Source organism: Aethalodelphis obliquidens, unplaced genomic scaffold (genome assembly GCF_003676395.1).
Source record: "Aethalodelphis obliquidens isolate GAN/ISIS:26980383/991018 unplaced genomic scaffold, ASM367639v1 scaffold26, whole genome shotgun sequence".
Taxonomy (NCBI): domain Eukaryota; kingdom Metazoa; phylum Chordata; class Mammalia; order Artiodactyla; family Delphinidae; genus Aethalodelphis; species Aethalodelphis obliquidens.
In genome coordinates this window covers 24,351,512-24,366,334 of record NW_020837970.1, presented here as the reverse complement: position 1 = coordinate 24,366,334, position 14,823 = coordinate 24,351,512, and the positions used below count along the sequence as shown (strand labels likewise).

General features: G+C 40.0%; 1 protein-coding gene across 1 annotated transcript in view; it reads left to right on the top strand.

Annotated features, from left to right (window-relative positions):
- The window catches only part of LOC113629362 (OTU domain-containing protein 7A), a 177,722-nt gene that overhangs the window by 71,736 nt on the left and 91,163 nt on the right, over positions 1 to 14,823 (top strand). The window contains exon 2 of the mRNA XM_027123778.1: positions 1,510 to 1,692. Coding sequence (XP_026979579.1) covers positions 1,510 to 1,692 — 183 coding nt within the window. The remainder of the gene's footprint in view (positions 1 to 1,509; positions 1,693 to 14,823) is intronic.

Here is a 14,823-nt window from a genome sequence, read left to right as displayed (position 1 = left end):
ACAGAATTTAAACATTCTGATTGATAGTATCAAGTCTGCAGCAGAAAAAAGTAGAAAGACCAGAGGAAGATGTTCAGATATTATTTTAGACGTTCAAAGCCTCATTCTGTTGTCTACACCGCATAATTCATCGTATTGTTAGTCAATATAGTGAATACTGCAATTTGAAGTTAATCGGGAGAGGATAAGATTTTATTCGCTCTTTAAAATTAGAGCTAAGCTTTTAATTCTTTGCCTTTAAAAAGCATATGGTTGGGACTTCCCTGGGTGTCCAATGGTTAAGACTTCGCCTTCCAATGCAGGGGGTGTGGGTTCAATCCCTGGTCAGGGAGCTAAGATCCCACGTGCCTCCTGGCCAAAAAACCAAAACATAAAACAGAAGCAAAACTGTAACAAATTCAATAAAGACTTTAAAAAGTGGTCCATATCAAAAAAAAAAAAATCTTTAAGAAGCAAATGGTTGCCTAATGGAATCGGATGCGGTGTGTGCCACCTCCTTCCTTCTGTTAGAAGTCCACTAAGTCTTAGAGTCAGGGATTAGAGCCTCCACACTGAGTCCAGCCCCCCATGAGCTCCCCCTCATTCTGTGAACCCCCAGCACCCATCCCTGCTGAGCGCTGCCTGGGACGGGCACAGCTGTCCCGCCTGGAGTCTCACCCAGTTCAGCACCTGAGCTCTGAGGTTGCCTCCCACCGAGCCTCCCACACAGCCCCCTGGAGGCTCTGCCCTCTCCAAGCTAAGCTTCAAGAAAAAGGTGAAATACTGAGCAAAAGCCCAAAGAAAACATGAGAATTCCTTTCATTCCTTTTTTTTTCCACTGGGAACTTCTTTTCCATTTTTTTTTTTTTTTTTGCACTCAATGTTTTGCTCCCCTTGGAAATTAAGCTCTATGACTTAGTTTTCAGAGGCATGGAATGTTCTGCAGGGTGTGTGAATCTAAGGCTAGCATCCTTAGATATTACATGATGTACTACTGTAGGTACATCACGTACTTCAGAGGGATGGATCTCAGGCGTGGGTGTGAAATTCTACTCTTAGAGAGTACGCGTCAGGCCATTTTACTCCTTCGAAAGCTGAGAACTAAAACTACACAGGCCTACTGTATAGCACAGGGAACTATATTCAATATCTTATAATAACCTACAATGGAAAAGAATCTGAAAAAGAATAGATCTGTGTATGTGTATGTATAACTGAATCTCTTTGCTATACACCTGAAGCATTGTAATCAACTATATTTCAATTTTTAAAAAAAGTTTCTTTTCAGGGTAATGAAAAGTGTTCTGGGATCGTATAGTGTGGATGGTTGCACAACTCTGTGAGTATACTAGAAAGCATTGAGTGAAAAACCAAAAACAGAAAAGAACAAAAAGAAAAATGAGAACTACTGGTGGGGAGTTCATGAGTGAACACGTGCTAACAGAGACCCTTCTTTGCGTGATTCTTTCCTAAAATGTGGCCATTGTTCATGCATCAGTATTGTAATGTCTTGTCATTTCTCGTCTCCAGGCAAAAACTGGGACCTGACGGCCGCTCTGAGTGACTATGAGCAGCTCCGACAGGTGCACACAGCCAACCTGCCGCCTGTGTTCAACGAGGGCAGGTGCCCCAAGCAGCCCGAGCGAGAGCACCCCCCACCTGCGCACACGGCCGAACGGCCCTGCCCGCCCAGGCAGGACGACATCGCCCAAGGTACCAGCTGAGGGACCCGCCCTGGCTTGCGAGGGGGCTGGGGTGGGGGTACACAGAAGGGCGAGGTCATCGCCTCCCAGCTGCAGGCAGATGGCGCTCTCTGGGCACCACACCTCATACTCCTTTACAGCTTCCGTTCCCGCCTCAGAAAAATTGGAGAGTGTGTCCACTTTTCTGGGACCCCACATTCCTTCTGGAGTCCTGGTTTTTCCAGATCCAACATTTCTGCTCCCTGCAATTATTTCTTTTCTTTTTTTTTTTTTAATAGTGATCTTGGGGTCTTCTTATTTATTTATTTATTTATTTTTATTTTTGGCTGTGTTGGGTCTCCGTTTCTGTGCGAGGGCTTTCTCTAGTTGTGGCAAGCGGGGGCCACTCTTCATCGCGGCGCGCGGGCCTCTCAGTATCGCGGCCTCTCTTGTTGCGGAGCACAGGCTCCAGACGCACAGGCTCAGTAGTTGTGGCTCACGGGCCCAGTTGCTCCGCGGCATGTGGGATCTTCCCAGACCAGGGCTCGAACCCATGTCCCCTGCATTAGCAGGCAGATTCTCAACCACTGCACCACCAGGGAAGCCCCCTGCAATTATTTCTCAAGTAGCATAGAAGCCTCCAAACCTGTTCGAGATTGATGTTCATCATCCGATGTGCTTCGTTTTCCATGTCTTAATTACAGAAATGAGAAAAGCTCATTGTAACAAAGGAAACAATGCGAAGATCTATAAAAGAAACATAAGAGTTTTCTTCTCCACACCTCCCAAACCTCAGGGAGACTGACCAGTGGCCCCAGCTTGTTCTGTCTTCTCTGCTCCTTCTTACTTTGCTTGTTCAAAGTGCAAACGCATCAGAGTCGAATGCACATAATGCACTTGGCAGAGTGCTTGTTTCATTGAAAAATAAATCACAAACATTCTCTCTAAATATTTTATTCCACAGCATATGATCATTTTTAAACCATGCCTGCTCATCGTGATTCTGTTTTTTCTTGGATTTTGTTGTTGGTGGTGGTTTTTGACACTACAGGCACTGCTAAAATAAAGTTTATACCTGTAATTTGTATGTACTAGTGCTGTTATTTCTATAGGTTGGCATTTCCAAGGTGGATTTGCTGTGCCAACATACGTGTTTTTTTATTTGATAACTTCAAGACTTCGTTCCCAAACACATTTCTGTTCACCATGTGTGAAACTGGGTGTTTCCCTTCATTCTTCCAGGACTGGGTGTTCTCATGATGGTTTTACATTGTTTTTCTACTCCGAAGGGCAAAAAATAGTGTATTTTAACTTTCATCTTGTCATTTGCTTGTTAGCCAAGTTGGATTTCCCCCTCTGTGACATGCTTGTTCACATACTTTGCCCATTTCTCCATTGATTTGTTTGCATTTTTCTTATCAATTTGTAGCATTCTTTATAATGAAGACTAAAAACATTTTGTGTACATATATATGTATACTCATGTCTATATATACATCCCACTGCATTTTTTGCCTTATGACTCTTCACAGAGTATTCTGCCTTACAGAATGTTTACATTACTATACATTCATGGCTAATGGGTGTCCTTTTTCACTTTAGAAGTTCTCCTGGAGTGCCAAGTTACTAGCATATGTTCCCATATTTGTTTTTAAATTTTGTTCTTAGGTCTTATAATCAATTTGAAATTTTTACGAATAATAGCTAAGGATCTAGTTTTGCTTCTCTGGATTGAGAATGAGGTATTCTAGCACATTTATTGAATAAAGCATTCCTTTCCCACTGAACTAAAATGCCAACTTTGCTGTACATTAACTTCCCCAAAATGTATTTGGCTCTGTTTCTGGACTCTGTCTGTTTGTGTGCCCACCCAGCCTCTTACACTTGACTCTTGTAGTTTCATATAGTATTACTTTCTGCAAAGGCAAGTTCCTTTACTGCTGTTCTTTTCCAAAACTTTTTCACTATTTTTGGATATTTATTCTGCCATAGTAACCTTAAAATTGGAATTCTGATTGGAATTGGATTGGATTTTTATTTTATTTTAGGAATAATTAGCATATTGTAATATTGTTTTTCCATTCAAGAACATTGCATATACCTCTGCATTTATTCACATTCTGTTAAGAGTTTAGGCACAGAGAAAAGCAACTTACTTTTTGTATATTTATCTTTTATCCAGTCATTACGTAAGTTCTCTTATTAATACTAATTGTTTGTTCTCAGAGAATATCTTGGGTTTTCTAAATATATAATCATAGGATCTGAAATAATTTAATATTCCTCTTACTATTTACACAATGAATTCCACTTCTCCTATTGCATTAGGTCAACCCTCCCAAACTGTTGTGAGTCAATGTTGTCTGTTTCTTTTAGCTCAGCCTTCTTATTCAAGCTACATTGGAATCTCTATCCTGGATTATTCTTCTATGCTTACTCTGTTGTCTAGAAAAGCCACACTTGAGTTAGAAAGTTTAATACTCATGACCTGTTTCTTCTCTTAGCTTCATCCCTTCCACTACGCTTTGGGGCTGTATTGGTAGGTGCATATGTATCCATAATTGTTAGGTCATCTGGCTCTAATATGCTTTGTTACCAATATATAGAGTGTCTCTTTGTCCCACATAATTGTTTTTATCTTTTTTTTTTTTTTAATTTTTGGCTGCATTGAGTCTTAGTTGCAGCATGCTGGATCTTCATTGAGGCATGCGGGATCTTTCATTGCAACGTGCAGGCTCTTCGTTGTGGCAAGCAGGCTTCTCTCTAGTTGTGGCATGGGGGTTTTCTCTTCTCTAGTTGTGGCATGCAGGCTCCAGAGCACGTGGGCTCTGTAGTTTGAGGCATGCGGGCTCTCATTGAGGCTCATGAGCTCAGTAGTTGTGGTGCGCGGGCTTAGTTGCCCCACGGCATGTGGGATCTTTGTTCCCCAACCAAGGATTGAACCCGTGTCCCCTGCATTGGAAGGCGGATTCCATACCACTGGACCACCAGGGAAGTCCCTGTTTTTATCTTTAAATCTGTTTTAGTTGATGTTAAGCCTCTACTCTGCCTTTCTGTTGGTTCATATTTGGAATAACATTTTTTCAGCCGTTATTTCAACCTTTCCTCATCCTTTTATATCAAATGTGATTCTTGGAAGTAATTTATCATCAGGTATTATTTTATTATCCAATACGAGTCTGTCTTTTAAGCAGTGAATTTAATCCACTTACTTTATTTTTATTATTGTCGTATCTGTGCTGCTTTATGTTGTGTGTTTTATTCACCATGCTTTTTGTATGCATCTTTCTCCTTTTCTATCTTTTCTGGCTAATTAAATTTTTCAACTGGTTTGAAAGTTATACATTCTCCTTATGTTATACTTAACCCTGTTCTATTAAAACCTATATTTAGGTTTTCTCCCTATTAATTTTTAAAACTTATCAACAGCTATATTTTACCCTGAAAAAGACATGTGTCTTTGTTTTTATCTTCTCCCTCCTGCCTCCATGTGCCCTCAAACATATTTAGGTTCTTTCTGTTGCTTGCTTAGACCACAATCAACTTCTTTATTTACTCACATTTATCTTTTGCTGAAAGAATACTTTTTCAAAGACTATTTTCTAAAAGAATTTTTGCATGATCAGTCTCCTAACGCTGTCAGTACCTAGAAGAGTTTACATGACATACTTAAATTTTTGTTTAGTGGAATAAGAATTCTGGGTCCAAATTATTTTCCTTTAAAACCATTCCATTCCTCCATTGTCTTCTTGCATCTTAATTTCACATCTTCTAAGAGATTTCCTTCACTTGCTCTTCTAACATCCTAATTTATTCTTCACATGAATCCATTCTGTTAATCAGCATTCACATTATTTCATTCCAAATTAGCCTTTCTCATTATTATTACTATTTCACATTCTCATATTCTCCCTCTTTGAACATATTTACTAGGCTTACTTTATTTTTTTAAAAAGTCTTTATTGAATTTGTTACAATATTGCTTCTGTCTTATGTTTTGGTTTTTTGGCCACAAGGCATGTGAGATCTTAGCTCCCTGACCAGGGCTTGAACCTGCACCCCCTGCATTGGAAGGTGAAGTCTTAACCATTGGACTGCCAGGGAAGTCCCATCTACTAGGCTTACTTTAAAATCATGTCCTCCTGTGCATTCCAGCCCCGGGTACTTTGTGGACTTTCTGTAACTGTGTTTGCACTGCTCAGATGTTTCCTGAGTTTTCCCTGTGAACACACAGCACCTTGCAGTTACCAGCCATCTTAGCTCATGGTATCAGGGGAAAGGGACAAAGGCATGGGCTCTGGTTTGCCTTCCTGTGAATGAGAGCATGGGGGGAAGCACACTCAAGTTGGCGAGTTCTGAATGCTTTAATATGGGCTCAAAATGTTCTCCACTGGCTCTCTTCCCCACAGTTGGCTTTATTCCTTAGGGAACCTCTCAGCTCATCTGTTCTAGAAATTGCTCATTTGCAGGGGCTACCACCTTCTATTCTAACTGTCAGCTCACAGGGGGTGTGGGAGAGAAGAGGGAAGGCTCCAGGCCTGGCCAGCCCACCTGTTCCCATCGTGGTTGGAGCCCCGTCCCAGCTGAGCATGAGCATTGCCCTGACGCTCTTCCAGCTGGCTTTGGCCAAGGTGGGGCTGGCCCACGCTGTGGTGGTGATGGTTCAGGCAGTGAGCCACCAAGGGCTAGCTGGGGAGAGGAAAGGCACAGCCAGAACACCTGCCCTCAGCCCCCACCCATGGAACCCAGCCCATTCCCACTGTTCTGCTCCTGTGGGCTTCCTGGGTGGGTTAGGAAGAGGGTGCTGAGGTGTGGTCACTGACTTGTCAATCTTGTTGTATTGTTCTTAAGTTCTCCTTCATTCTGCCCTTAGCTCTGACTCTGGTGGAACCACCTCTTCTAACCATTTGGTTCAGTCTTTCCCCCAGGCCTTCTGTGACTGTGTGTTCCTTCAGAACCACACAGGACCGCCTCCTGACATCTCTCATGCAGTGGAAATCCAGAGAGCTGACAACTTGGCAGTTCCTGCCCTTTTCGAGTGGCAAACAATCTAAACCATTATCTCACCCTCCCAGGAAAGGGGCTAGAAGGATCCTTCTCTCTGTTTTCACACAGATTCCAGAATCAGGGCCTTATACTGATACCTGCTGCTATCTGATTTTTATCAGATATTATTTAAGGGGAAAAAAAGGAGAAGTCTATCATAAGATAATTTCATTAACTGAGCCTTGTGAACAAACATATGTATTTTTAATAAAATAGAAATTGTAATTTCTGCATTAGATCTATATATCCTTTAATTGAATTCTTCCTGAAATCACAGTGCCCTAAAATGGAAAATACAGTCCTCCATATTCTAAATTCTAAATCAGCAACAATGACTCATGAACCAAATCTGGCCACTGCCTGTTTTTTTTAATAAAGTTTTATTGGAACCCATAAAACTTTATTTATTTATTTGCTGTCTATGGCTGTCTATGTCTGCTTTATTTATTTATTATTTATTCACTGTCTATGGCTGCTTTAATACTACAAAGACAGAGTTGAGTAGTTGTGACTGCGACTTGTATGGCCCATAAAGCCTAAAATATTTATATCTGTCCCTTTTAGAAAAGTTTTGTCTACCTGCTTTAAAATATACCCAGGATTTGTTTTACTCAGGTATAGTGAGACACACAGACATGGACATGGCTATCTTAGGGGAAGAGATTCTTATACTCACAGTTCCCTAGAAACAGGAGGCATGGCACACCCTGAAGGGACACACGGGGAAGCACCAGGGTTGATCAGGAGGCCAAGGGGACAGAGGAAAACAAGGGCAGGAGCCTGTATTGTGTTTCTGTGGGAAAGATAAGGCAGGGTAAACAGACTTAGGACTGGCCAGTTTGAGTAATTTCTGCAGCTCTCTGGGGCATAGGGGCCATCTCTCGTTGTCTGGCACCTGGGCCTGGGGTAATTAGGGCAGGAACATGGCTTGCTGGTGTAAGAACCAGATAAAGAAGGTGATCCAGAGTATGGGCTCTGAGTTGGTTGGTTTGCATAGGAAAGATGTGCTCCTGCGTGAGTCCTTTGGTATCTCTAAGAACTGGCTACTTCTGTAGGGAAATCCTCTCCCCATTCACGGAGGCCCTGGATGCCAGAGCCTCAAGAATACAGAAAATAAGAAAACAGAGTTAAGACACATCCCCTGGCCTAAATCATAGATGGTGTTTTTTTTTGTTTGATTCTTTGTTTGGGGTTTTTTTAATTTATTTTTTTAATTGAAGTATAGTTGATTTATAATGTGTTAATTTCTGCTATACAGCAGAGTGATTCAGCTACACATATGTATACATCTTTTTTATATTCTTTTCCATTATCGTTCATCACAGGATACTGAGTATAGTTCCCTCTGCTACACGAAATCATAGATGTTTGAGTTGGCTTTGTCAAGGGATGGGAAATTCTCTAATTCCCTCACTATTTTTTTAAAAGCTCTCTGTATTTCTCTGGGGCATAACTTTGAACATGGTAATTCCTGTTTTATTTATTTTATTTATACTTCCAAAGGAAGGATTGCTGCGTTCATGTTTAAAGAATCAGTTTGTGAGTGTGTCTGTGTGTGTGTCTGTGTGTGTGTGATTACATATATGCATTCATGGACGTGGTAGTTGGGAGGAGTTAGAATTAGGAGTGTATGTCTCTTGTTATATGATCTTTAACATAATTTACTTTTAGTTCAAAAAGATTTTTCCCTTCATGTGAAGTCTTCATGTGAAGACTCCAAATATTTAATATTTGGAACGGCTTAATAGCATCATATTACACTGTGAGTCACAACGTTTCCAAGGTCCTCATCAATTGGCAATAGGTGCTGATTGATAAGCCAGAAGGCGTATGGATGACCCCGCCCAGCACATTCCCTCTGTTGGGAGAAGTGCGGGTTCACGTCACCTCAGGTGTTTGAGCAACCCATCGGGTCCCGAAGGATGGGGCAGTTCCTACTTTCCCAGATTCCAGAAGGCAAGAGATATAACCTCAGCAAGGCTTGTGAGGGGGAGAGGGGCAGGGGGTCTCCTCTGATCCCGCACTGGGGGAACTGGACCAGGCACAGGACAAGCGGCTGGCCCACGTGCTCTGCGGATCCTCTACCACATGGCCTCTTTGGTCTGCTGTTTCTTCTCGTCCTTCTTCAAAATACAACATACTTAAACACCTTGAATTCATCTCAGAATGAAATTGAAGGTGAATCAAAACTATCCGTTTGATAGACAGACACTGTCTCTCAGATGTACTGTGAAGAATAAGACCATCATTTTTTGAGATTGCCATGACAACAGAAAATCCAGGCAGAGAAGCATGTAATGGCTTAATATTTGTGTCCTGGGAATCTTCGTGTGGGATGTGTTTATCAGAGTAATTTTTTTAACCTCTTTATTGGAGTATAATGGCTTTACAATGGTGTGTTAGTTTCTGCTTTATAACAAAGTGAATCAGTTATACATATACATATGTTCCCATATCTCTTCCCTCTTGCGTCTCCCTCCCTCCCACACTCCCTATCCCACCACTCCAGGCGGTCACAAAGCACCGAGCTGATTTCCCTGTGCTATGCGACTGCTTCCCACTAGCTATCTATTTTACGTTTGGTAGTGTATATATGTCCATGCCACTCTCTCACTTTGTCACAGCTTACCCTTCCCCCTCGCCATATCCACAAGTCCATTCTCTAGTAGGTCTGTGTCTTTATTCCCATCTTACCCCTAGGTTCTTCATGACCTTTTTTTTTTTCTTAGATTCCATATATATGTGTTAGCATACGATATTTGTTTTTCTCTTTCTGACTTCCTTCACTCTGTATGACAGACTCTAGGTCCATCCACCTCACTACAAATAACTCAATTTTGTTTCTTTTCGTGGCTGAGTAATATTCCATTGTATATATGTGCCACATCTTCTTTATCCATTCATCCTATGATGGACACTTAGGTTACTTCCATGTCCTGGCTATTGTAAATAGAGCTGCAATGAACATTTTGGTACATGACTCTTTTTGAATTATGGTATTCTCAGGGTATATACCCAGTAGTGGGATTGTTGGGTCGTATGGTACTTCTATTTGTAGTTTTTTAAGGAACCTCCATACTGTTCTCCATTGTGGCTGTATCAATTTACATTCCCACCAGCAGTGCAAGAGGGTTCCCTTTTCTCCACACCCTCTCCAGCATTTATTGTTTCTAGATTTTTTGATGATGGCCATTCTGACTGGTGTGAGATGATATCTCATTGTAGTTTTCATTTGCATTTCTCTAATGATTAATGATGTTCAGCATTCTTTCATGTGTTTGTTGGCAATCTGTATATTTTCTTTGGAGAAATGTCTATTTAAGTCTTCTGCCCATTTTTGGATTGGGTTGTTTGTTTTTTTGTTATTGAGCTGCTTGTAAATTTTGGAGATTAATCCTTTGTCAGTTGCTTCACTTGCAAATATTTTCTCCCATTCTGAGGGTTGTCTTTTGGTCTTGTTTATGGTTTCCTTTGCTTTGTAAAAGATTTGAAGTTTCATTAGGTCCCATTTGTTTATTTTTGTTTTTATTTCCATTTCTCTAGGAGGTGGGTCAAAAGGGATCTTGCTGTGATTTATGTCATAGAGTGTTCTGCCTATGTTTTCCTCTAAGACTTTGATAGTGTCTGGCTTTACATTTAGGTCTTTAATCCATTTTGAGTTTATTTTTGTGTATGGTGTTAGGGAGTGTTCTAATTTCATTCTTTTACAGGTACCTGTCCAGTTTTCCCAGCACCACTTATTGAAGAGCCTATCTTTTCTCCACTGTATATTCTTCCCTCCTTTATCAAAGATAAGGTGACCATATGTGCGTGGGTTTATCTCTGGGCTTTCTATCCTGTTCCATTGATCTATCTTTCTGTTTTTGTGCCAGTACAATACTTTCTTGATTACTGCAGCTTTGTAGTATAGTCTGAAGTCAGGGAGCCTGATTCCTCCAGCTCCATTTTGAATTCTCAAGATTGCTTTGGCTATTCGGGATCTTTTGTGTTTCCATACAAATTGTGAAATTTTTTGTTCTAGTTCTGTGAAAAATGCCAGTGGTAGTTTGATAGGGATTGCATTTAATCTGTAGATTGCTTTGGGTACTAGAGTCATTTTCACAATGTTGATTCTTCCAATCCAAGAACATGGTATATCTCTCCATCTATTTGTATCATCTTTAATTTCTTTCATCAGTGTCTTATAATTTTCTGCATACAGGTCTTTTGTCTCCTTAGGTAGGTTTATTCCTAGATATTTTATTCTTTTTGTTGCAGTGGTAAATGGGAGTGTTTTCTTAATTTCACTTTCAGATTTTTCATCACTAGTGGATAAGAATGCCAGAGATTTCTGTGCATTAATTTTGTATCCTGCTACTTTACCAAATTCATTGATTAGATATGGTAGTTTTCTGGTAGCATCTTTAGGATTCTCTGTGTATAGTATAATATCATCTGCAAACAGTGACAGCTTTACTTCTTCTTTTCCGATTTGGATTCCTTTTATTTCTTTTTCTTCTCTGATGGCTGTGGCTAAAACTTCCAAAACTATGTTGAATAAGAGTGGTGAGAATGGGCAACCTTTTCTTTTTCCTGATCTTAGTGGGAATGGTTTCAGTTTTTCACCATTGAGGACAATGTTGGCTGTGGGTTTGTCATATATGGCTTTTATTATCTTGAGGAAAGTTCCCTCTATGCCTACTTTCTGCAGGGTTTTTTATCATAAATGGGTGTTGAATTTTGTTGAACGCTTTCTCTGCATCTATTGAGATGATCATATGGTTTTTCTCCTTCAATTTGTTAATATGGTGTTTCTCTTTGATTGATTTGCATATATTGAAGAATCCTTGCATTCCTGGAATAAACCCCACTTGATCATGGTGTATGATCCTTTTAATGTGCTGTTGGATTCTGTTTGCTAGTATTTTGTTGAGGATTTTTGCATCTATGTTTATCAGTGATATTGGCCTGTAGTTTTCTTTCTTTGTGACATCTTAATCTGGTTTTGATATCAGGGTGATGGTGGCCTCATAGAATGAGTTTGGGAGTGTTCCTCCCTCTGCTATATTTTGGAAGAGTTTGAGAAGGATAGGTGTTAGCTCTTCTCTAAGTGTTTGATAGAATTTGCCTGTGAAGCCATCTGGTCATGGGCTTTTGTCTTCTGGAAGATTTTTAACCACCGTTTCAATTTCAGTGCTTGTGACTGGTCTGTTCATATTTTCTATTTCTTCCTGATTCAGTCTTGGCAGGTTGTGCATTTCTAAGAATTTGTCCATTTCTTCCAGGTTGTCCATTTTATTGGCATATAGTTGCTTGTAGTAATCTCTCATGATCCTTTGTATTTCTGCAGTGTCAGTTGCAACTTCTCCTTTTTCATTTCTAGATGTATTGATTTGAGTCTTCTCCCTTCTTCTCTTGATGAGTCTGGCTAATGGTGTATTCATTTTGTTTATCTTCTCAAAGAACCAGCTTTTAGTTTTATTGATCTTTGCTATCGTTTCCTTCATTTCTTTTTCATTTATTTCTGATCTAATCTTTATGATTTCTTTCCTTCTGCTAACTTTGGAGTTTTTTTGTTCTTCTTTCTCCAGTTGCTTTAGGTGCAAGGTTAAGTTGTTTATTTGAGATGTTTCCTGTTTCTTAAGGTAGGTTTGTATTGCTATAGACTTCCCTCTTAGAACGGCTTTTGCTGCATCCCATAGGTTTTGGGTCGTCATGTCTCCATTGTCATTTGTTTCTAGGTATTTTTTGATTTCCTCTTTGATTTCTTCAATGATCACTTCATTATTAAGTAGTGTATTGATTAGCCTCCATGTGTTTGTATTTTTTACAGATCTCTTCCTGGAATTGATATCTAGTCTCATAGTGTTGTGTTCGGAAAAGATACTTGATACAATTTCAATTTTCCTAAATTTACTAAGGCTAGATTTGTGACCCAAGATATGATCTATCCTGGAGAATATTCCATGAGCACTTGAGAAAAGTGTGTATTCTGTTGTTTTTGGATGGAATGACCTATAAATATCAATCAAGTCCATCCTGTTTAATGTGTCATTTAAAGCTTGTGTTTCCTTAATTATTGTCATTTTGGATGATCTGTCCATTGGTGAAAGTGGGGTGTTAAAGTCCCCTACTATGATTGTGTTACTGTCGATTTCCCCTTTTATGGCTTTTAGTATTTGCCTTATGTATTGAGGTGCTCCTATGTTGGGTGCATAAATATTTACAATTGTTATATCTTCTTCCTGGATCAATCCCTTGATCATTATGTAGTGTCCTTCTTTGTCTCTTGTAATAGTCTTTATTTTAAAGTCTATTTTGTCTGATATGAGAATTGCTACTCCAGCTTTCTTCTGATTTCCATTTGCATAGAATATCTTTTTCCATCCCCTCACTTTCATTCTGTATGTGTCCCTAGGTCTGAAGTGGGTCTCTTGTAGACAGCATATATACAGGTCTTGTTTTTGTATCCATTCAGCCAGTCTGTGTCCTTTGGTGGGAGCATTTAATCCATTTACATTTAAGGTAATTATCAATATGTATGTTCCTATTTGCATTTTCTTAATTGTTTTGGGTTTGTTATTGTAGGCCTTTTCCTTCTCTTGTCTTTTTTGCCTAGAGAAGTTCCTTTAGCATTTGTTGTAAAGCTGGTTTGGTGGTGCTGAACTCTCTCAGCTTTTGCTTGTCTGTAAAGGTTTTAATTTCTCCATCAAATCTGAATGAGATCCTTGCTGGGTAGAGTAATCTTGGTTGTAGGTTTTTCTCCTTCATCACTTTAAATATGTCCTGCCACTCCCTTCTGGCTTGCAGAGTTTCTGCTGAAAGATCAGCTGTTAACCTAATGGGATTCCCTTGTGTGTTATTTGTTGTTTTTCCCTTGCTGCTTTTAATATGTTTTCTTTGTATTTAATTTTTGACAGTTTGATTAATATGTGTCTTGGCGTATTTCTCCTTGGATTTATCCTGTATGGGACTCTCTGTGCTTCCTGGACTTGATTGACAATTTCCTTTCCCATATTAGGGAACTTTTCAACTATAATCTCTTCAAATATTTTCTCAGTCCCTTTCTTTTTCTCTTCTTCTTCTGGGATCCCTATAATTCGAATGTTGGTGCATTTAATGTTGTCGAAGAAGTCTCTGAGACTGTCCTCAGTTCTTTTCATTCTTTTTTCTTTCTTCTGCTCTGCAGTAGTTATTTCCACTATTTTATCTTCCAGGTCACTTATCCGTTCTTCTGCCCCAGTTATTGTGCTATTGATCCCTTCTAGAGTATTTTTAGTTTCATTTATTGTGTTGTTCATCATTGCTTGTTTCCTCTTTAGTTCTTCTAGGTCCTTGTTAAATGTTTCTTGCATTTTGTCTATTCTATTTCCAAGATTTTGTATCATCTTTACTATCATTATTCTGAATTCTTTTTCAGGTAGATTGCCTATTTCCTCTTCATTTGTTAGGTCTGGTGGGTTTTTACATTGCTCCTTAATCTGCTGTGTGTTTTTCTGTCTTTTCATTTTGCTTATCTTACTGTGTTTGGGTTCTCCTGTTCGCAGGCTGCACGTTCGTAGTTCCCGTTGTTTTTGGTGTCTGTCCTCAGTGGCTAAGGTTGGTTCATTGGGGTGTGTAGGTTTCCTGGTGGAGGGGCCTAGTGCCTGTTTTCTGGTGTATGAGGCTGGATCTTGTCTTTCTGGTGGGCAGGTCCACGTCTGGTGCTGTGTTTTGGGGTGTCTGTGGCCTTATTATGATTTTAGGCAGCCTCTCTGCTAATGGATGGGGCTGTGTTCCTGTCTTGCTAGTTGTTTGGCATAGAGTGTCCAGCACTGTAGCTTTTGGTCGTTGAGTGAAGCTGGGTGCTGGTGAGGACATGGAGATCTCAGGGAGATTTTCACTGTTTGATATTACATGGAGCTGGGAGGTCTCTTGTGGACCAGTGTCCTGAAGTTGGCTCTCCCACCTCAGAGGCACAGCACTGACTCCTGGCTGGACCCGAGAGGCACAGCACTGACTCCTGGCTGGAGCACCAAGAGACTGTCCTCCACACGGCTCAGAATAAAAAGGAGAAAAAATAAGAAAGAAAGAAAGAAAAGAAAGAAAGAAAAGAAAGAAAGAAAGAAAGAAAGAAAGAAAGAAAGAAAGAAAGAAA